The 21,930-nt window shown below is 42.9% G+C and overlaps 1 protein-coding gene across 8 annotated transcripts in view; it reads left to right on the top strand.

The window, feature by feature from the left end:
- Positions 1–21,930, top strand: part of SOX6 (SRY-box 6) — a 678,959-nt gene that overhangs the window by 435,170 nt on the left and 221,859 nt on the right. For all 8 annotated transcript variants that reach the window (XM_015422310.1, XM_015422307.1, XM_015422305.1 and 5 more), the window contains 2 exons: positions 13,449–13,621; positions 20,565–20,633. In XM_015422310.1, the coding sequence (XP_015277796.1) occupies positions 13,449–13,621; positions 20,565–20,633 (242 nt within the window). The remainder of the gene's footprint in view (positions 1–13,448; positions 13,622–20,564; positions 20,634–21,930) is intronic.

Raw genomic sequence — 21,930 nt, 5'->3', positions numbered from 1 at the left:
TTCCTCCTCTGCCTCCCTCCCCCCCCCCCGCGACAGGTGGGTTCATTCTTTGTTTATACTGTTTTCACTTCTAGTTCTTTTCTTAGAGCTGGTACGTTAATAACATAATACAGGAATGCAGTGCTGTACGTCTACCACTGGGAAAGTCAAAATGTTTGAATTCAGTTAAATATAGGAAGCAATAGTGATGGCATTCGTGTTTCTCAAAAATTCGGTTTTTTGGATTATGGAAGCTCTGACTTGCTTACTGAGCTCACACTGCATGCAACTGTATTGATCCTCATCCTCAAAGGAGAAAGTGCCCTGCTGTCTTAGCAGATGTCAAAATGCCTGGCAAACATTTACTTTTTCTATTGCTGCCATATCCTCATCTTGCAAGCAGGGCAGAACCATTTAGCTATATATGCTTTTAGTGAAAATGATCCCCTGCAGTTAGTTGCAGAAAAGATTTTATGTTGGATTATACCAGATTACTTGCTTCCATGAGCTGAGTGGCCTTTAAAAGGCCAAGCAAAGGCCCTTGAGTGGCCCACTTCTAGCATTGCCCTTTGTTTCCTTCTTTTTCAGGACAGAAAAAACAACCAGTTCAGAACAAACTATGGTGCCATGTATTGGGTCTGGAGCATTTCCCATTGCAGTAGTATAAATTATAGGAATGCTGACCCTTGATGAAATTACTAAGGCACTTGGTCTCCACTGCCAATGAACATGTAGTTTGGAAGAAAAAGCTTTCTCTGAGTATGAATGAATGAATGAATGAATGAATGAATGAATGAATGAATGAATGAAGCTGCCTTATACTGAATCAGATCCCTCAAAATCAGGATTATCCACTCAGTCTGGCATTGGCTGTCCAGGGTCTCCGTTAGAAGCCTTTTACATCACCTATAACTTGATTATTTTAGCTGGAGATACTGTGAACTGAACCTTCTACATGCAAAGCAGATGCTCTACTACTGAGCCACAGCCTCTGAATTACTGTTGTCAGATTGCTGCATACTTTTAAATACATGTTTTCAAAACAATTTACTTTCTCAAAGGTATGCAGAGCTTTTGGGTTATCTTCAGGGGGAAAATGAGACAAGAAGAGCACAGCAGAACTCTTCATTTATTACTTTGTGCTCAGCAGTCACATGCAATAGATCAGACACATTAAAATATTCCTGTTTGCATTAGGCACAAGATTTCCCCCCCTAAATATTCATTTTTAGTACTTTTATTTCTGCTTACAGTGGTTTAGAGGGCGAAAAAGCATAAGGGTGAGCATTCCAGTAGGAACTAATCAAAGTATGAGGTGAACATCTTCTGGTTTTTTATATATATTGTGAGAACTTAATAGGCTTGCCAGTCCCCAGGTGGGGGCAGGGGATCCCCTGCTTTTGTGGGCTCTGGCCCATTGCTGGCCAGATGGCTGGTGGGGGGAACCCCATCCCCAAACAGGTGTCCCCGTGCAACATCGGTGATGTGCTAACATCACTTTCAGAAAGTGATGTCATCGCGTCGGCAATGTTGGGCAGTAGCTCACACAGTAGAATTTTTGCTCACAAGGCTCCGCAGCTTAGTGGGAACCTTGCTCCCTATACCCATTCTGCATATGAGTAATTTTGTATAAAATGGAGATCCTTTCTTCCATCTGTCCAAAATTTGGTAGTGAAGATCCCTTGGGTGATGGGTATACACCCTGAGAATGTCATCCCAATTGGTAGGTAGAATAAAGGTTAGAATCTGAAAGATATTTTACCTTTATATGCCTACATTATTCCTTTAAATTTGGCGCACTTTGGCAAACAGACTTTCACAAGTTATAAACTTCATGAGTAGGTAATAAAAACTGAGCATAAAACAAAACAAAATTACAACCAGAAATGTGTTTCATACTGAAACCAATGGGACAAATAAAGAATCCAATGGTATAATTATAGTAAAATAATACAATTATTAATGCACAAAACAGATCAAATCCAAACAACATTTCTGTGCACTTCCAGAAAACAGCTTAAATTAGGAAATTTTCCCACTTTGGGGGATGTCTATGTACTTAATGAGTCACTCTGCATGCTGGGCATGTTTGCCATAGATGCTACAAAGCACAATTGCAGCATTTAAGCAACACTTATTGCATAAATACTGGACAGCAGCATATGGAAGCGTCAACAATTGCTAACTGATCATAGAATAAAGGCATTTCAGTTTCCTGCTCTTTTTCCTTAAAAAAAAAAAAAATAGAAAAAGTCATTCAGAACTTAGTTATGTTGGTTCAACTATTATAACCAAAGACTGATAAGATAATAGAAGCCTTTGTGGTTGTTCAGTACTGAAGTCCTTTATCTTTATGATGCACTTGGGGGCTCTTCAGGGTAGAAAGCTTTTTAAACTGCTCTTGGAGTTAAAGCTCAAATTAGATGCCTGTATACAGTGAAGGAGGCTCTGCAGACAGAGGAACATCACAAAGTGACTTTTATCTTGCAAGCCCTTCCATTCGATTGTTACTTTCTTTTGCTTTTTAAAAAATCCCCCACTGTTTATTTTTGTTGCCCTGTTTTGTGGCATTTAAAAGATGACCCAATCAAAAAAGGTAAATGCTAAATGGCTGGACCGGAGTCTGTGAAGTGGGAACATCACAGCCTATCTGATGTTTGCTGCAGTCTGCAGTATTAGACAGAATGGTTTAACAAAGTTATCTCTGGACAGCTAAGATCAAACGCACTTGCTTTTATGTCTGGCATTGTGTTTTACTTCCATAAAATATATATATGAAACTGCAAGGACAATAGATTTAATTTTATTTAAACGCTGGAATATTTACACTAGGTTTGTTTGAATTTTTAATTCTGTTGCTCCAGTGAATGAAATCTTACAACGAATCTTAACTCTAACCAGTTTTCTCCTTAATGCACGGCAATCCATTTCCTGATTAATTTTTGAAAGAACAGGAAATATCTGCCAGCTTTCACTGTCTGTTTAAAAAGCCTATGTGTAAATTCCTTTTGACTGTGGAAGTGCATTGAAATTGTACAGTTTTGATAATGATGGATATAAAGAGGTATAATAATACTTGTAATAATAGTATCTGGAAGGCCAGATAATGAAACTGAAGCTCAAATACTTTGGCCACCAAATGAGAAGGGAGCACTCACTGGAGAAGACCCTGATGCTGGAAAAGATTGAAGGTCAAAGAAGACGGGGACGGCAAAGGATGAGATGGTTAGACAGTGTCATAGATGCAACGAACATGAAATTGAGCAAGCTTCAGAGGACGGCGGAAGACAGGAGGGCCTTGCGAGATCTTGTCCATGGGGTCGCAAAGAGTCGGATTCGACTGTGCGACTGAACAACAACAAAATAATAGTATTAAATATTTTGCCAAAGTTTCTTAGAACCATTAGTTAATTATCCCTAACAAAGTCCACCAGTGAGAGCCCAGTTTTTATTCTCATTTTCCAAAGCTTAATAAGAAGGAAAGAGACCCAGTGAATCTGACATATCTCTTGCTTTTTAAAATCTAATCCATACAAACCCTTTTGGCTTCAATGGGGCTTGAATCAGGACTTTTGTTATGCTACGTGGTGAATGTACACTGGTCGAGCCTGCAAATTTGGAATGGAAATAAGTGGTCTTTCTCAAATAAAAATACTTGCCTGCGTTAACATAAGAGCTAAGAATAACCCGGCTAGATCAGACCAGTGGTCCATCTAGTCCAGTATCCTGTCCCACATAGGGATACAGTTCCCCAGGTGGGGGCAGGAGATTCCCCACTTTTGCCGGCTCCTACTCGCTGCTGGTCAGCTGGCTGGCATGAGGAAAATCCCCCCATCCCCTGATGCCATGCACGACGTGCTGACATCCCCTGGAAGCAGGGGTCTTTTGTAGAAAAAGAGCTAGGGGAACTCATTAGCATAACTCATTAGCATATGCCACACCCCCTGACATCACCGGAAGTGTATCATAAGGCCACACCCAGGCAGGCAGGGGTGGGGAGAGGCAGGGAGGAAGCAACTTACCCTCCCTCTTCTCCTGCCTCCTCCTGGCTGAATGAGGGCTGGAAGCGGGGCGGCCGGAAGCAGGGGGCGAGGCTTCGTCATGTGCCCCACCCCCGTACCTCACCCGAGGGAACTGCGATCCCCCGCGATCCCCCCCCCAAAATGACCTCTGCCTGGAAGTGACATCAGCTTGTTGGTGATGTCAGGGGGGCAACACTCTGCTTTTTGGACAAAACTCTATGGTTTAAGGCCATTTTTACCATACAGTTTTGTCCAAAAAGCAGTGTTGCCTCGACGTCACCAATGTGCTGATTTTGCTTCTGGGTGATGTCAGCAATTGTGCAATGTCCCCCACTCACCGCAGTCTCCCCGCCAGGACGACAAAGGGACCTGGCAACTCTCGTCTCACACAATGCTCAGTTAATTCCTCTGGTGGTGCAACAGGTCATAGAAGCTGAGGCCTTCCCCTGATGTTGCCTCGTGGCACAGAGATTCAGAAGTTGGCTGCCTCTGATTGTGGAGTTTCCCTTTAGTCATCATGGCTATTAGGCACTGATTGAAATTTATCTAATCCCCTTTGAAAGCTGTCTATGCCCAGGGGTCATTTCATAGAAAAAGAGGTGCAGGAGCTCATTAGCATAACTTGTTTGCATATGCCACACCCCCTGACATCACCGGAAGTGTGTCAGAAGGCAACACCCACCGCTCAGGCTCCACTGGACTGTTTTGGATTGCTAGCTATTGGGGGGGGGGAACGTGCAGATCTGTCCTCACAGAGGAGGGAGAGCTTGTACCTGAATAAAACTTGGTCCTAAAGGTACCATTGGACTGTTTTGGATTGCTAGAACGTGAAGATCTGCCCTCACAGAGGACGGAGAGCTTGTACCTGAAGGGGGGGGGCCTCTGCAACTTACCTGACTGCTTCTTGATCCTCGTGGCCCGACTGAGGGCTGTGGGGAGCAGGGGGAGGGGCTTGTTGCATGTGCCCACCCCCTGGGCTCCTTACTGCCGGAGCTCCGCTCCTGTGCGCTCCCGCAGGAAATGACCCCTGTCTACGCCTAAAGGCATCACTGAATCTTTTGACAGCAAATTCTGCATTTTGATCCCTCATTGTGTAAAGATGTTTTTCCCTTTTGCACATCCTGAATCTACTGCCCATCAACTTCACTGGATGCCTTTGAGTGCTAGTATTTTGGGAGAGGGAGAAAAAGTTCTTTTTGTCAACACTCTCCAATCTGTGCATAGTTTTATAAACCACTACCATGTCCCCTCTTAGTCATCTCTTTTCTAAACTGAAAAGATTTTTTTCTTCAGCCTTTCAGGCCTGCAGCTACTGTGAGGCCCTTTTGGCAATGTCCACTCACAAATCTTCCTTGCCCCCCTTCTGGCTGGGAGCCAAGGAAGGAGAGAAGTGGTGCTGCCGTTGCTGCTCACCTGCCCGGTAAGCCAGCCCCCTGTGGAGGTCAAGCCGGTGCCCTGGCTCCTCTGAGCACATGCAGAGCACGCAGCCTCACACCTGAGCTATGCTTGGTCCTCCTGGGTACGTTCAATGTGCCTGAATTGGGCAGGTGGAGCTAAGACTGAAGGGGTGCAAAGAATCCTGAGTGGAGATGCAGCTGGATGGCAGGGTTAGCTCAGAGCTCCCCAGTGTTGCATGGTAATGAATGAGCCTCTCCCGGGTGTGTGTGTGTGTCAAGGTTAGTGCTAGGAAGAGGCAGAGCTCTCCCTCTAACTTGGAGGCTGAGGGATGCCAGGCTGGTACCAAGAGCTGCTTTGGGGTGCTTGAGCAGGGAAAGGAGAGTGCAGAAGGTGCAATTGGAGTTCTGTGCTGGGGTAGCCAAAGCACACATTGGCAGCGAGGAGCTGGGGCCCCTTATTGTATTGAGAAACCCAGTTTGGGTACCGGAGGTTAGGCAAACTCTTTCCGCTTTAAGCACCTGAGTGTTGCATTTAAGGTCATCATCTCTGTAGATGGAAGCCCAGTGGCATGCTGGCCCTGCCCAACACCCGCATGAGGCTCGGTGGCTCTGCCTGGTTCCTGGTGAGCAGTGCACACATGCAAGCTTTCAATCCTGTCCTTTTCAAAATTGGAGATTGGGCGGGCAGGGGCCTCTGGCTCCATGCACTTAAACGGGCTCCTTTTAAGTGCAGGGAGCCAGCAGGAAAGGGCCCTGTGCGCCTGATCTTCGGCTTTCCCATGGTCTTCCAGCTCCCCCAAGGCCTTCCGGCTCCCCCGCGACCCAATCTCACCCCTGATCAAGCCCCAGCTACCCCCCCGCGCCCCCCCATCAGGCTGGGAAAACTTACCTTACTTCTTCTTGCTCCAGTGGCCCTACTGAGGACTGCTCAGTCGGGCTACCGGAGGGCTGTTGGGAGCAGGGGGCGTGACCAAGCCAGGATGCAACCGGAATGTCATTCCGGTGCATTTCGGCCCAAAAATAGCCCTGTGTTTTTGTATTGCACATCTAATACAGTAGTACTTCTGTTTGCTGTTGCTGTATAGCTCAGTCTTTTTATGTTCCTCCCAAGACTGAAACAACCTGAACTACCCATGAAGCTGAATCTTTGCTTGCTGTTTTCGCTGCATCACTTTCTACTGCTAAAGAGCTGAGACACTGTTCATTTTTAAAAGGGACTTCTCTCTTCAGTAGTGGGAATAGTTAGAAGTTTGCTGATTCTGGTGTGTATGTCTTGTCTTCAGGACCTTTATCTGGATCTCTTTAGTCTCATTTTATATGAACATATATGCATACAATTTTGTATGCTTCAAATGATTCCTAAAGTGATAGAAAAATTAACAGTTGTTATAAACGGAAGAGTTGACATGGATATGATCCTTCAGTTTATTAAGGTTCACTATGGTATTGGTAAAGTCATTATGCTGCTATTTGCTTTCTAAATTTTGTAAAGGGAAGTGTCATTATCACTCCTATTGAGTTTCCCTCTGAGACTCCAAATTTTGAATATAAGTAGTAGAGGAGTCAATGGATCAAATTTAGTAAATCTGAAGTCACTAGAATAAAGGTCCCTTAGAAAAAAAATATGTCAAATTTAAAGGTCCTTCCTAACTGAAGACCATTTTGTGGTAGAGCCAAAGGTTAATAAAATCAGTAGTGAATGTGGCAATTTTACAGATAAGCTATTCACAACAAGTGTAGTTACTTGAATAAAAAGCTAATTCAGTTCTAAAATGCTACATGCGGTAGCTCTGAATAGCTGCTTTTAGGTGCTTTCTGGAGGAGGATAAAATACAGAATCACAGCACTCTTCTATTCCAGTGTCCCTGGCTGCCTGTAAATTGCTCTGAATGGGACTATAGGCTGACAGGCTCTATTAAGACAAACTGCCTTTCTCATCGGAGAGATAAAATAAATCAGGTGTTTAGTCAAATTAAAATACTTCAGCTGGAGCAGGCCCTGGGGAGCACTGATCCACCTGACAAATCTGAGAGAAACTCAAGACAGATGTGATTTGGGGATAAGGAAGACCCCATTGGAAAGCTGTGTGTGTGTGTGTGTGTGTGTGTGTGTGTGTGGATTGTAGCACGGATTTGGATATGGAGGATGTGGTTAAAGGCTAGCAAAGATATGCATGTGTGATGTGTAACACTTTATTGAAGTGGGTATATTTATTATATGGGGAAATCTTTTATAGGGAAGATTTTTCTAACTTTATAGGAAGTGCCTTTCGTAGATACTGTAGCAGTATTTTTTTATTTCAGAAGCCATTTTTAGTATAGCAGAAGAATATATTTACTGGTAATGTTTATAAGGATATCCAAATGATGGTAGGAACAACTGAATGATGACAGCTGCCTGTTGACCTAGCCCGACCTGTTCTATCTGACCAGCATCCTTAGCAAGTTGCATTTTACTTGCATTTAATCTGCATCTAGAGGAAAACAAGTCAAGAGCTTATCCATTAGAATGATGCCATTGGAAAAAAAAAGTATCTTTCATCCATTAAGGGGGTTTCAAGCTCTCAGATGGCATTCCTGTTTTCAGCGAAGTGTAAGGGAACATCATAACAAATGTATATGTGTGCCGTGCAGTGTTCCTTCTAAGATGAGTCAGTGTGAGCTAGCTCACAGTTTTTTAGCCTCCAGCTCAGTCATTTTTGTCTTAGCTCAGGAAGGAGGGCTCCAGAGCATACTAATTTATGGAGCAGGCAAATTGCTCGCTCACAACTTTAATGCAAGTAGCTCACAAAGTATAATTTTTGCTAACAAAACTCCACAGCTTAGAGGGAGCATTGGTATAGTGGTACTCCTGTCATTGACCATATAGGGGAAGTTGATTTATCCAAATGGCCCAGAGAACATCCTGTACTATCAGATGATCAAAAGCTCTGCAATGTGATTCAGGAGTGGAAGTGATACTCTGTTGCATGGTTACTTTGGATTCTAATTTAAAAATTTTAAAAATTAAATTTTCACAAAAAATTGAAAAAGTAGTGTTCATCCAGATTTCTAAATTCAAGAGTTCTGTTTCACATTGCTTGTATCTGTTTCAAAAAAGGAGAAACAATTCTGTCAGATGTTTCATCATGCATCCAAAAGAGCAGTTGCAGTTAAATGTAGCAGAATAATCAGACATCTCTCTTTCTGCATAGCTTGCATAGCTTGCAGATGCTGGTTATAAGTCCATACTGTGAAGAAAACACAACATTTTAAGAACGGTATACTAACAAGAAGGAAGAGAAATGTTTGCCTTTGAAGAAGTTGTAAACAGCCTCCAGAAACAAATTCCAGACTGTGAACAGATTTATTGTTGTATAAACTTTCATGGGTTAGAATCTTCTTCATTAGATACTTGGGTTGATATCCTCAGTTGGCAGGTGTGCAAACATAAATCTATTAAAAAATCCCAAGGTAATGGATGTATAGACACTGAACTGCTTATAATGGAATGTGCAGTCAGTTGTTCATCCCACTGAAAGCACAGTAGTGCACATAATTATGGGATGCACATTTGGATGTATATCCCATTTACTGTGGTCAGTTGCCCACACATATGTGTGGTAGTTTCACCTTACAGCAGGCATGTCCAACTTCGAACAGGTAGTGATCTATTTTTTTCCGGCCAAAAGTGCCGGTGATCTACCACCATGAAAATAAAGTTTCAAATTAGTTTCAAATTAGATTTTGACCCACTAAAGTTGGGTTCCACCGCCCCCCCAATTTATAATGCACCTTTTGTAATTTACTGGTAAGCAAAATAAGCAAAAACAAAACAGAGAGACAAAGATCCAGAAAGAACTGCGAAATACCACCAAACAATCATCAAAAAAAACCCAAACACCAAACCAGGAGACCAAGTGGGGCTGGTGATCTACCTCTGACCCCTCCGTGATCTACTGGTAGACCGTGATCTACCTGTTGGACATACCTGCCTTACAGCATAGAAGAGTAGTGGCTGACTGGATCCGTCCCAGTGCTAGTGACCAAATGACCAAAGTTGTAGTTGCAGGAGCTTAGGACATGAATGCCACCTGGCAGAGGCAGGTGCCACATGGCCTTACATTGCATCAGTTGAAAATTATCTCCCTCTGTGAACCTGTGCAGCAAATCTATTCAGTATGGCGTTTCCTTCTCACGATCCCCTCCTGCTCAAAGTTATGATAAGTCACAGCCCATTCATGGTCTTTTTCTGTAGCAAGCTCTGCAGCATCCTGTCAGAGGACGTGAAAAAAAGGAACCTGCCATATTAACTATCCAGAGGGGATATAAATCAGAATTTGTATGAAGGCATTTGATAAAATTATGTATTAATGGTATAAACTGGTGACTTCTATTTGGAGGGAATGGTTGCCTCACCTTCAGGCTGTATTTTTGGATTTTTAGTGGTTTTATTATTGTTTTGTCCTGCAGTTATCTGCCTCGTGTGTCAAGTATTTGTGGAAAAGACAGGTTCATTTTTTAAAAAATAAATAAATTCCAGCCTATCTTCAAGGTCAGTGCCATGGAAACCAGTATTTTTTTTTTTAAAGAAAAATTCCTTACTTAAAACAGTGGAATAAGTAAATTTTATTTCTTAAAATATTGATTTCAGTGCTTTAACAATAAATTGAAGTATATATACAAGCTAAAGAAGGCCGTTTTCTTACACTCCTGTATCCCATCCTTAGAACTGTGCATTGCTACCCCAGGGCTGACTTCCTCATTATGAGTGGGCTGGGGAAGGAAGTAGCGGGTAGTAAATGCATGCAATTTGCTTTTTATATTGAAGTTTCTGGGATGAAAGTTCAGAGAGGTGGAGAATCAGCAAATTCATTTCAAATAATCTATTTTATGCCAGTTTCTTTGCATGCCTCAGTTACTTCTATAGTTACGTGATTAACAATTATAGGGGTGATTGAGTGGATTGTGTCAACATAACCTCCCTGGCCTCAAATTAGAGAAGTGTAACTACCATTTGGGGAAAACATATTTTTGTAAGGCTTACTTTTGGCTTCAGCTTTCATTACTGTTGATATCTATACAGTGCAAAGGGAGAGCAGTTCCTTTCAAATTGATGTGTTGGGCAGGATAGGTTCTCCTTCGAACTAAGCATAGAAAAGACCTGTAGACCTGCCATCCCTAATGCAAGGAGGTCAGAACAACCAAAGGGGCAGTGGCTTGGTCTGAACCTCTGGGCACTCGCTCCCTAGTTATGAGGGCGAAAGAAAATGCTCACATGGCTTGTGCACAGAACTTGTCCTCTTTAGGTTTTCTTTTGAAATCTCTGTAAACCAAACACATTTTCCTGAACAGAAAGTATGCAGTACACTGACATTATACAAGGGGGGGGGGACCCCTAATAGCATTATATGTAAATTACTTTACTTTTGACATTACATCTTGTTGTTTTGTGTCCAAAAGCCTTCATGCACGTTTGACTATGTAGTAGGACCAGGGAGACCCGGGAGGCCCTGCCAGTTTGGTGTAGTGGTTAAGTGCGCGGACTCTAATCTGGGAGAACCGGGTTTGATTCCCCACTCCTCCACTTGCACCTGGCTGGATGACCTTGGGCAAGCCGTAGTTCTGATAAGAGCTGTTGAAAAAGAGCAGTTTCTGTCAAGAGCTCTCTCAGCCCCACCTACCTCACAGGGTGTCTGTTGTGGGGAGGGGAAGGGAAAGGAGTTTGTAAGCCGCTCTGCGACACCTTTGGGTAGTGAAGGGCGGGGTATAAATCCAATCTCCTCCTCCTTTTCCTCCTCCTCCTCCTCTTCTTTTTCTTCTTATTTATTGTGTTGAAAACGGCTCTGTTTTTCTGTGTTGTGACACCCTTGTTGCTTCTGAGGAACTAAAGGGATTCAGAAATAGCTTTGTCTGTGCCACAAAGGATCTGGGTAAAGAACTGCCACAAAGGATCTGGGTAAAGAATTGTTAGAGCCCATTAATGTTTTTGATACATTCCATTTTCAAATCTCAATTCCAGAGTTGGACTATTTTGGATTGTAGGTAACATGTGTTAAGGAATATATGTAAATAATGCAATGAGACTGCCCACTTGTGCAGAGTTTTCCACTAATTTTGAATATGTTTAAGTGAATGTAAAGTACGGTTGCCAACTCTGGGTAGGGAAATTTGGGGGGGGGCGCCGTGGAGCCTAAGGAGGGTGGAGTCTGGGGAGGAGAGGGAGCTCCACAGGGATGTGATGCCATAAAGTCCACCCTCTGAACCTGCCATTTTCTCCAGGAAAATTATGTCTGTGGTGTGGAGTCAATCATAATTCTGGGAGAATCACCAGCCTTACCTGGAAATTGGTGTGCTTAATGAAATATACTGGGTTCAACATGTGTTGGTGATCAGCTCCTGCTTTATTGTGATTTCAGCTTGGAACTAAGGACAACTCTGACAGGGCTGGGTCCCTGCTGATAAGCCCGAAAAATGGCACACCCGTCACACACCCATGCCCAACAATAGGCTGTTTACAGAGGCACTCCTGGGTGATAGGTCCATCCCAGGATCCTAGCAGTCCATTGTTCTGTGTCCCCAAGCTGTGGCTGATGAGATTAGGCTCAGTACACCACACCCCTCCCCCCAAGGTTCAGAACACCCTAGCACACAAAGTCCCTTAGGTAAGTCGGCCAGCGTTGCTTGCGGTTTGAGCAACATGGTTCTGTCGGCGGTGTCAGGGCTACTTGCTCTGGTTCAGACGCAACAGCTGCAAGACTTGGGGGCAGCGGCGGTGTCGGTGTGACCTCGAGCCTGTCTGTTGGTGCCTTTTCCGGTGTTGCACTCACTGGTCCGTCTGGGGTTTCGCTGGCTGTGGGCTGTTCGCTGGGTGTGGGTACCCCTCAATCGGTCTCTGGGTCCAACAGCTCTGGAAACTGCATCGTCTTCATCCAGGGTCGTTGAGGGCAGCGCATCGTTGGTGGTCCTCACCATCCGCTCTGTTGGTGGCAGGGTGGAAGGGTGTGCCTGATGATATAATGGCTCATGAAGTCTTGGAACTCACCTGAGGTGAAAGCTGTCCCGTTGTCCGACACCATGGTGTTGGGATTCCGTGGGTACAAAAGATTCTCCGTAAGGCATGGATTGCTGCTTGGGATGAAGTGGAAGGGACCAGGACTACCTCTAGCCATTTTGTGTAGAGGTAACTGTGGAATTTTTTTACACCTGCCACGATTGCCAGGGCCTCCTTCCTATCTTGGCTTGACAGACCCCATCTAAGCAGTTAGAGGAGTGGCCTGAGTTCAGACTATCACACCAACTATAGTTAGTTTGATTAAACCATAGTTTTGCACAATATCTGAACTGAGCCAGAGATATTTTTCCTGTATACACTATACAAGTTTAACATAGACAGCTCCTTATAATAGGAATTACCATTGAAAATATAAGAAGAAAATGCTGCAATCTCTTTAAGTAAGAAGCTTTAAATTACCTTTTTTCAGGCAAAGCTCCCTTTCAGTAGTTACAGGCTCACTTAACACACTTTCCCCCCTAATCAAGGCTCAACTTAGCTATGGTTTCTTAGTAACAAAAATGAGGCATGTCTTGTAATGTTCTGTTGCATACTGAGTTCATGTGAAAACTGGAGATCTCTGAGAAATTAGCACCAATAATTAAGTTGTTTTCCTTAATAAGCCAGATTTTTGGGGGGCCGTCTTATATTTTGTTTGTTTAAAAATGTATAATGGAGGGAAAATTATGTTAATCTATTTGTGAATTTGGGAATCCATTAAGGAGTCATTACACTGGGTTGGAAGAGGGATTTGATATTGCTGAGTACATAATTAATTACTCTTGTCAGGAGGGAAATAGAAATTGTCTCTTCTGTTTCACAGTTTGCTGTGTCCTGAAAGGTATGGAATGTTACTGTAAAATCCTCAGCGGGATCAGTTTGGTACATCTTCCTTACAGAATACATATTCAAGCTGTTTTGTGTGTGTGTGTGTGTTTTTGTAAAATACAATAACTCTGGCATTTCTTTTCTTCAGTAAGACAAATGTCTATTTATTGTATCTTCCAATCATACTTAGGTACACCTGAAAGCTTAGCGGAAAAAGAACGACAGCTCTCTACCATGATCACCCAGCTCATCAGTTTACGGGAGCAGCTACTGGCTGCCCATGATGAGCAAAAAAAACTGGCAGCGTCACAGATCGAAAAACAAAGACAGCAAATGGACCTTGCTCGCCAACAGCAAGAGCAAGTAAGTGACCAAAAAAAAAAAAATCAACTTGTGAAAATGTTTATTTCTAACACAGCAACTGGAAATTTCTAATAAGTTCTGTGCCTCACCCTGTGCTGATATTTATTTGTCATTGAATCGGGAGGGCGGGGGGGGGGGGTTTGGTTCACTCATAAGGCAAAACCATGGTTAGTTTGTGAAACCAGATTCAGCTCATGGAATATCGCACAAATTCTGGTATGCCATGGCAAATGCTGATTTTATTACCTTTACTCTGTAACCTGGGAGGTTGTAACCAGAAAAAAGTAGGGTTTATATCAAGATGTTTGCACTGAGATATTACACAAAACCATAGTTGTGACTAGCCGTGGTTAACAAACCAACTAGATCCTATCTTGGCTTGACAGACCCCATCTAAGCAGTTAGAGGAGAGGCCTGTGTTCAGACAATCACACCAACTATAGTTAGTTTGATTAAACCATAGTTTTACACAATATCTGAACTGAGCCAGAGATATTTTTCCTGTATACGCTATACAAGTTTAACATAGACAGCTCCTTATAATAGGAATTACCATTGAAAATATAAGAAGAAAATGCTGCAATCTCTTTAAAATGCTAGTAAATAATAAATAGTTTATATAATATGTCTTGAAAAGCACCCGCATTGCATTTCAAAGTGAACCTCTGTTTCAAATTGTCCATGTCTCAAAACGTGCAGTTGTGTGTTCTAGAATTAATTGTGGGACAAAGCTGCATTGAAAGCCACATTTACCCAGCTATGAGGTGGATGATAAAAAGCATTTAGTTCACTATGCACAATATTTGTTGTATTGCCTCTTCCCCTTTAGTTCATTGAACCAGGTAGTGCTTCCAAAATCTCTGTCAGAATTTGATGGATTGTGTCCATAGATTCTGACATCTCTAGCAAACTGTAAGGCTTTGCTCCTGCTGGTTTATAAGAAGATGTTAACAGCCCCTCAATAAACTTTGTTAAAGTTATTTGTTCACTCTATTTGCCCTATTTGCAATTCAGAGGAAAGTAAAATAGAATAGTACCCCCCTTTTTTGTAGGGGCTAAAAGATAAACAACATTCCAGTTTGCCTACTGTAAAAAATTTAATAACAAAAGATTCCGTTAGTTCCCTGGGCATTAGTTCCAAATTAATGTGCATTTTTTCGGAATCTGATGTTATAACTAGAATTATCTTTTCATTCCAATGTGTTTTATAGGGTATATACAGCAATGTATGCTCTGTTGATTTTAATGAGTTGTGACGTCTGGTATTTTATGTGCTTGAATATTTGCCCACATGTAAGGAATATGGACTCGTCCCTAATGGAAAATAACATAAAGGAATACTGTAAAAAATCAGAAGTTAGAATGTCATTTAGCCATCCAGAGATGACACAGTAATTAACTATTGACACTTGTGAATAAGCTAGCACAAATTAATCTTGACACATTTGCAGACGAGTGATATCTTACAGTGAACACTTTGTAATTATATTTCAAAATGAAAATTAAATGACACTTAAAACTAGGTTGTCATGCTCAATGAAGCGAGCATGTAGCTCAACCAATTGGCAAATAAAATTCAGAATTTGAGCCACATGGTGCTTCTGTACCATCGTTTGCGGTGTCAGGCCCTATACATTGAGACTGTGCTCTGGTAATTGCACTGTGGTGTTTTGGATGCCTTTTTCGATCACAACACCATCAATATTAGATGCCATGGTAGTACTTCACTGGTTTCCATAAGGAAATGAATATTAATTTGCTTCTATATTGTACTTAGAACTGCAGTGAGCTGTGCGCTAGCAAATTGAACTTTAACAAAATCATTCCCCAAGCTATACAAAGCCTTAACCTGAGAGCCGGTGTGGTTTATTGGTTAAGAGTGGCAGACTCTAATCTGGAGAACTGGGTTTGATTCCCCACTCCTCCATGTGAAGACTAATGGGTGACCGTGGGCCAGTCACAGCTGTCTCAGAACTCTCTCAGCCCAACCTACCTCACAAGGTACCTGTTGAGGGGAGAGGAAGGAAAAGGCGCTTTGAGACACCATAAGGTAGAGAAGGTAAAAGGTAAAGGTTCCCTTGCTCGAAAGCCAGTCGAATCCGACTCTAGGGTTGCGGTGCTCATCTCCGTTTCAAAGCCGAAGAGCCAGCACTGTCCGAAGACGTTTCCGTGGTCATGTGGCCGGCATGACTAACCACCGAGGCGCACGGAACGCTGTTACCTTCCCACCCAAGTGGTACCTATTTATCTACTTGCAATTTCTTGCTTTCGAACTGCTAGGTTGGCAGGAGCTGGAACTAGAGATGGGAGCTCACTCCATCATGCGGCACCCGGGTCTCGAACTGCTGAACTATTGACCTTCCACAGCCTGCAGTTCAGCGTCTTAACCACTTGAGCCACCGCAGCTCCATAAGGTAGAGAAGAGTGGAATATAAAAACCAACTCTTCTTCTTCTCCTTAATCCTTACACAGGATATGGGTGCAAGCCACCTAGATGATGCCTGGGCAGGACTACATGTGGACATCACTTTGTATGGATGGATTTACTCCCTCCATGAGATGTGTTTTATTTATTTTCAAAATTGCTCTTCCCCAAAACATAACCAGTTGGCCCTTCAAGATAGCTTGCAACAGTAATACTTTGTGATAAGCATAATGCTGAAATTTCAAGGACACGGACTTTAAAAGCATAGAAACAATCGTACACCGAGATATTTCACAAAGAGTTGAAACCACAGTCCAACTGGGGAGAAGTTTTCCATTACAGTTTTAAAGGAAAGCAGAACCTTAAGTTTGGCCTCCACAGTGGTTCTTCATTTAAGGGATAGATATGACAAGAACCATTCTGCCACTTCATAGCAGGGTGGAAGATGGCGTCTCTGAAGCCTGCCTGCCTGCCTGTCATCCGTCTATCCATTCCTCCATCCAGATAAACAGACAGACAGATACATAGTAATCTCAGGGATTTTTTTTTTTCTGATGTGCAGGGAGGTTTTTTTTTGGGGGGGGTTTACAATTGTTAGAGCATTCAAAGATTCATTTCCTTACATGCAGTATGAAATGATACTTCTCCAACAGGGATAGCAATGTGGTTGTTAAGTATATTTGTCTTCTTGCCTATTTTTCTTCTGACAGTAGCATAGAAAACTCTATTGGCAAAGGAAGCCAGGCCTTGTACCTATGTACATATGCTTATGGAGCACATGATATTTTTGAGCTATGAGTTCCTAGTATGTTGAGAGCTAGTGTCAATATATTTCTGATATGTAATTAAAGCTACTTTACTTGGAGATTTTCTTGTAATATAGCTTAAACCCCACCCACCCCCAACTTTCCCCTCCAGCAGCAAGGTTTTAATTAAAATTGTCTCATGAAACAATTGGTATGAAAACAGGTATAGCTGAAACACTGACTGCGGTCAGACAACAGGCTTGGTGTGGTCTGGCCATGCCTCTATTTTATCCAGTGTTATTTGGTCCAGAGAGGTTTGTCCAAACATGCCACCAGTAACCCACCTCACTGTGCACTTACTCTGTGGTTGACCATTCAGATTTGGCAGCATCCTTAAAAAAAAAAAAAAACCCCTCTTTCACGCATGCACAAAAGCATTCATTCAAACCACCACTCCATTTTGACAGCGGCCCCCTCTCAGCCTTCTTCACTTTGCCTCTCTTCCTTGGAATACATTGGGGGGGGGAATGTAAGCATCATGCAGATTTACATGACAATAGCCCCTTCTCACAATACAAGAACTCAGAACTCATGGGCACTCCATGAAATTGCTGAGCGGTCAGGTTAGAACGGATAAAAGGAAGTACTTCTTCACCCAAAGAGTGATTAACACATGGAATTCACTGCCACAGGAAGTGGTGGCGGCTACAAGCATGGACGGCTTCAAAAGGGAATTAGATAAGCATATGGAGCAAAGGTCCATCAGTGGCTATTAGCCACAAGGTATAGATAGGGGCTCTGGGGCAAGTGATGCTCTGTCATCTTGGTGCTTGGGAGGGGGGGTCAACAGTGGGAGGGCTTCTAATGTCCTGGCCCCACTGGTGGACCTCCTGATGGCACCTGGTATTTCTGGCCACTGTGTGATACAGAGTGTTGGACTGAATGGGCCTTTGGCCTGATCCAACATTGGCATCTCTTATGCTCTTATGTTCTTACCTTCTTTAAAGCGTTAGCTGCTGGCTTAGTTTGCTTAGACTATTCTTCTAATTCATCCATATGGAATGCTGGTTTTAGCATTTCCACAATGTCCATTCTTAACTCTTGTTGTTGTTTAGCCAAGGCTTCTAAAAGAAAGTTTGTTGTAAGAGTAATCCCTTCCTTATCAGTATTTCCTGAGTCCATTGTGGAGGAGGTTCCAGCTTCAGCTTGAGCAAAAAACGCTGTCAAAGAAGGTATATTATTCATTTTTTGCTTTGCCTTCTGCTTCCCCTTCTTATCTTGCCTCGGAGGCATGTTTTCAGAATCTCAAATAACTTTAAAAGGGTTGAAAATAATAAATTAAGAGCGAACAGACAGCAAGCTGAGGGTAATGGCTACCAACCACCACTGGCACTGGTATTTCTGGCCACTGTGTGATACAGAGTGTTGGACTGGATGGGCCTTTGGCCTGATCCAACATTGGCATCTCTTATGTTCTTATGTTATGTTCTTATGGTTGTAGCCCCACCCCCCGGAAGTGTGCAATCTGATTTCCCAAATGGCTTGATTTTGCAAGAGAGAGTTCAGACATCAGAAATGCGCAGTGAGACCAGTTCAATCTGTAAAAGTCATGCTCTCTCTGATGTCGGGGAAGTTGGGGGTGAGAATGGGGTTCTGACAACTGAGGAATGGGAGACAGATGTCACCGTCTGAATGAGCATTTTTAATTTGGAGGGGAGAAGCAATGACGTCGAATCAAACAGCTCATCTGATCGCAGCCACTGTGTATAGTTAACTGTTTATTGTTAAGTATACTATTAGGTACTGTTAAGTACATTTAGGGAGCAGTCCTAAGACAGCCTACTCAGAAATAGGTAAAGGTAAAAGTTTCCCTTGCTCGAAAGCCAGTCGAATCTGACTCTAGGGGGTGGTGCTCATCTCTGTTTCCAAGCCGAAGAGCCTGCGCTGTCTGAAGACGTTTCCATAGTCATGTGGCTGGCATGACTAAATGCCGAGGTGCACAGAACGCTGTTACCTTCCCACCAAAGCGGTACCTATTTATCTACTTGCAATTTCTTCCTTTCGAACTGCTAGGTTGGCTGCAGAAGGGAGCTCACTTCATCACGTGGCACTAGGGTCTCGAACTGCCGAATTACAGACCTTCCAGTCTGCAACTCAGCGTCTTAACCTCTGAGCCACTGCGGCCCCTACTCAGAAATAAGTTCCATGTTATTCATTGGAGCTTACTAGGGCTTCCAAATACCCCCGGGGGGTGGATTTCCCCCCGCTTTCAAGCCCCGATTCCCGCTCCCACGGAATCGGGGCCCGGGGGAAACCCCACCCCCGTGTGCACGTCACCAGGAAGTGACGTCGCACGCTGGGGGCGGGGCCACGCCATTTGAGGGGAAAACAAAGAGTTTCCCCCTCAAGTGGCGTGGCTCTGCCCCCAGCGTGTGACGTCACTTCCTGGTGACGCGGGCGCACGCAACGGACGCTGGCCGGGAGCCCCCTGCTCCCGGCCGATTCACATTTGGCAATCCTGGAGCTTACTCCCAGAAAGGTTTCCTTTGGATTGTAGTCTAAATATCTTTGTTTAGTGAAAAGATATAACTTTCATTTATGAAGCTAAAATGACTTCTATTGTTAATATTATTTCTAAAATATGTATAAAATATTTTCCTATTCAAAATGTATAAAACGTTGTAGAAATACAAGATAAACTCAACGTAGCTGAGATAAACAGTAAGTAACTAGCAAGTCCAAGAGAATACTTTTTTAAACAGCTAAATTTTAATTAAATGGTGGGAAAAGCAGAGGTCATTTCGGGGGGGATCGCGGGGGATCGCAGTTCCCCCGGGTGAGGTGCAGGGGGGCGGGGCACATGATGAAGCCCCGCCCCTTCTTTCGCCCGCCCCCTTCTTCCAGCCTCATTCTGTTGCAGAAGGAGGAAGAAGCAGGAGGGTAAGATGGCGTCCTCCCCCTCTGCCTGGCCGAGGCCACTCCACGTGGCCTCCGCAAGGACTCCCAGCCCCATCCAGGAGCTTCCCCGAGGTAGCTGTGTTAGTCTGTTGCTGCAAAATAGTCCAAGAGTTCAAATAGCACCTTTAAGACTAACAAATAGCACCTTTAAGACTAACCTTTAAGACTAAGACTAACTGAGTGGTGGGTGTGGCCTTATGACACACTTCCGGTGATGGCAGGGGGTGTGGCCTTATGACACACTTCCGGTGATGTCAGGGGTGTGTGGCCTTATGACACACTTCCGGTGATGCCAGGGGGTGTGGCATATGCTAATGAGTTATGCTAATGAGTTCCCCTAGCTCCTTTTCTACGAAACGACCCCTGGGGAAAAGCATAAAGGTCATGTAAGATCTGGTTCATTATGCGGCGACTTCCAAAGTGTTGATACTGAAAAATCCTGCTCTCTCACCAGTAGCTTCTCCAGGGGGAGCGGGGAAGCCTCCCTTGCTAATTCAGAAAATGTGGATGCTCCTGCAAATATAAAGATGACAATTGTAGCTTAAAGTACTCAGAATTAAATACATGTATATATGACCATCTTTTACACCTTTGTGTTTTAATTGCCTCTGTAGTTCTTAAAGATAGGATAGTAAATGTTATTTGAAACCTTCTTCCACTCTTTTACTATCTCCTAGACAAATGAGGTTCAGGGTAACAAAGAAGAAAGATCTTTGAAATTATCATGAGAAATAAGTTGGAATTTGTTTTCACTCAATAATATTGAAGTCTCAACATCACTGTTTTAATCTAATGGAAAATTTATTTCTAATAGATTGCAAGACAACAGCAGCAACTTCTGCAACAGCAGCACAAAATCAATCTACTGCAGCAGCAAATTCAGGTCAGTGTGTTTTATTGCTCTCTTCTGATTATTCTTAAATTCCATTTAGAGAAAGTGAAGCTTTAAAATAAAATTACTTTTACCGCCCTAGCCTAGTAAAACTTCTGCTCAAGGAAGATTCTCTGCATTTTGTTTTAAATAATTGTGAAAAATAATTTTGGTGGAGACTGTATTTTGTTTAATAAACAGGTTTTGTTTGAAAGGCCTACATTAGTTTTAAATCTTCCCATTTAACTGTAAGATAAACAGACATTTTAACTTCCCTGCTACAGAGGAAAAGAAGTGATTCAGTTGTTGTTTATGGATTGCTTTATTATAACCAAGAGAGACCTGGCTTTATATTGAGACAATTATTATGGAAAACATTTGTTGCTGATTCCATGTAGGTATACCGCCATCAAATCTTTTCTAGGGAGCTATCTTTAAAACAGATTACTGTTTATCTGCCAGAGACACGAGGTTGTGTGTGTGTGTGTGTGTGTGTGTGTGTGTGTGTGTGTGTGTGAATTCAGGGGATTTGGGAGAAAAGCATTCAACAAGATCCATAGTATACTTTTGAATATAATTGAAGATTGATTTGTGAAAAGTACGATATTTTAATTGCTTTTGCTGTTGTTTTCTTTTTAATATACGTCACCATGACTATAGCAATGTTATCATCACAGGTAAAACAATCACCTTAAAAAGTGCAACTGTGAACATTATGGAGACAAATTGCAGAATCCTATATCCAAGGGTGTTGTAACTATTTCCTCAGGTTTTTCATAACAACAACAACAAATATAGCAAACTAAACATAGGTCTATTTGATTATATTGTTATTACCAACAGACCCAGTAGGTTGGCTGAGACAGAAGTATTTCTGAAAAATAATTACATCTAATCTGAAAGTAGGGTGGGGACTGGCTTCCTGCCTTGTATCAGAGGCATAAATAGCTTCTGTCTACCACCACACCACTGGAAGATGCTTCCAAAATTCAGGCAGCAATCATGATGACACTTCCAAATAAGCACATTCCATAGATTTTGTTAGGAGGGTGTGAGAGAGAACTCAAAACCAGATTCCAATGCAGTGTGTGAGCCATACTATTAAAGTGAGCTGGTAAATCTCTAAAGTATAGGCTCTGTGACGTCATATCGTTTCCCTTTCCTTTCTAGTATGAATTATCCCCCTCCTGTCTAACATTTTCCTCACCCAACTAGGGTTTGCTCTTAAATCTTGGCCAACCCCCCCCCCCGGTTAGTAGGGTTGCCTACGTCCAGGTGGCACCTGGAGAGCTCCTGCTATTATGACTGA

This window comes from Gekko japonicus, unplaced genomic scaffold (genome assembly GCF_001447785.1).
Source record: "Gekko japonicus isolate JY-2015 unplaced genomic scaffold, Gekko_japonicus_V1.1 scaffold693, whole genome shotgun sequence".
Classification (NCBI taxonomy): domain Eukaryota; kingdom Metazoa; phylum Chordata; class Lepidosauria; order Squamata; family Gekkonidae; genus Gekko; species Gekko japonicus.
This window is presented reverse-complemented; position numbering and strand designations above follow the sequence as displayed.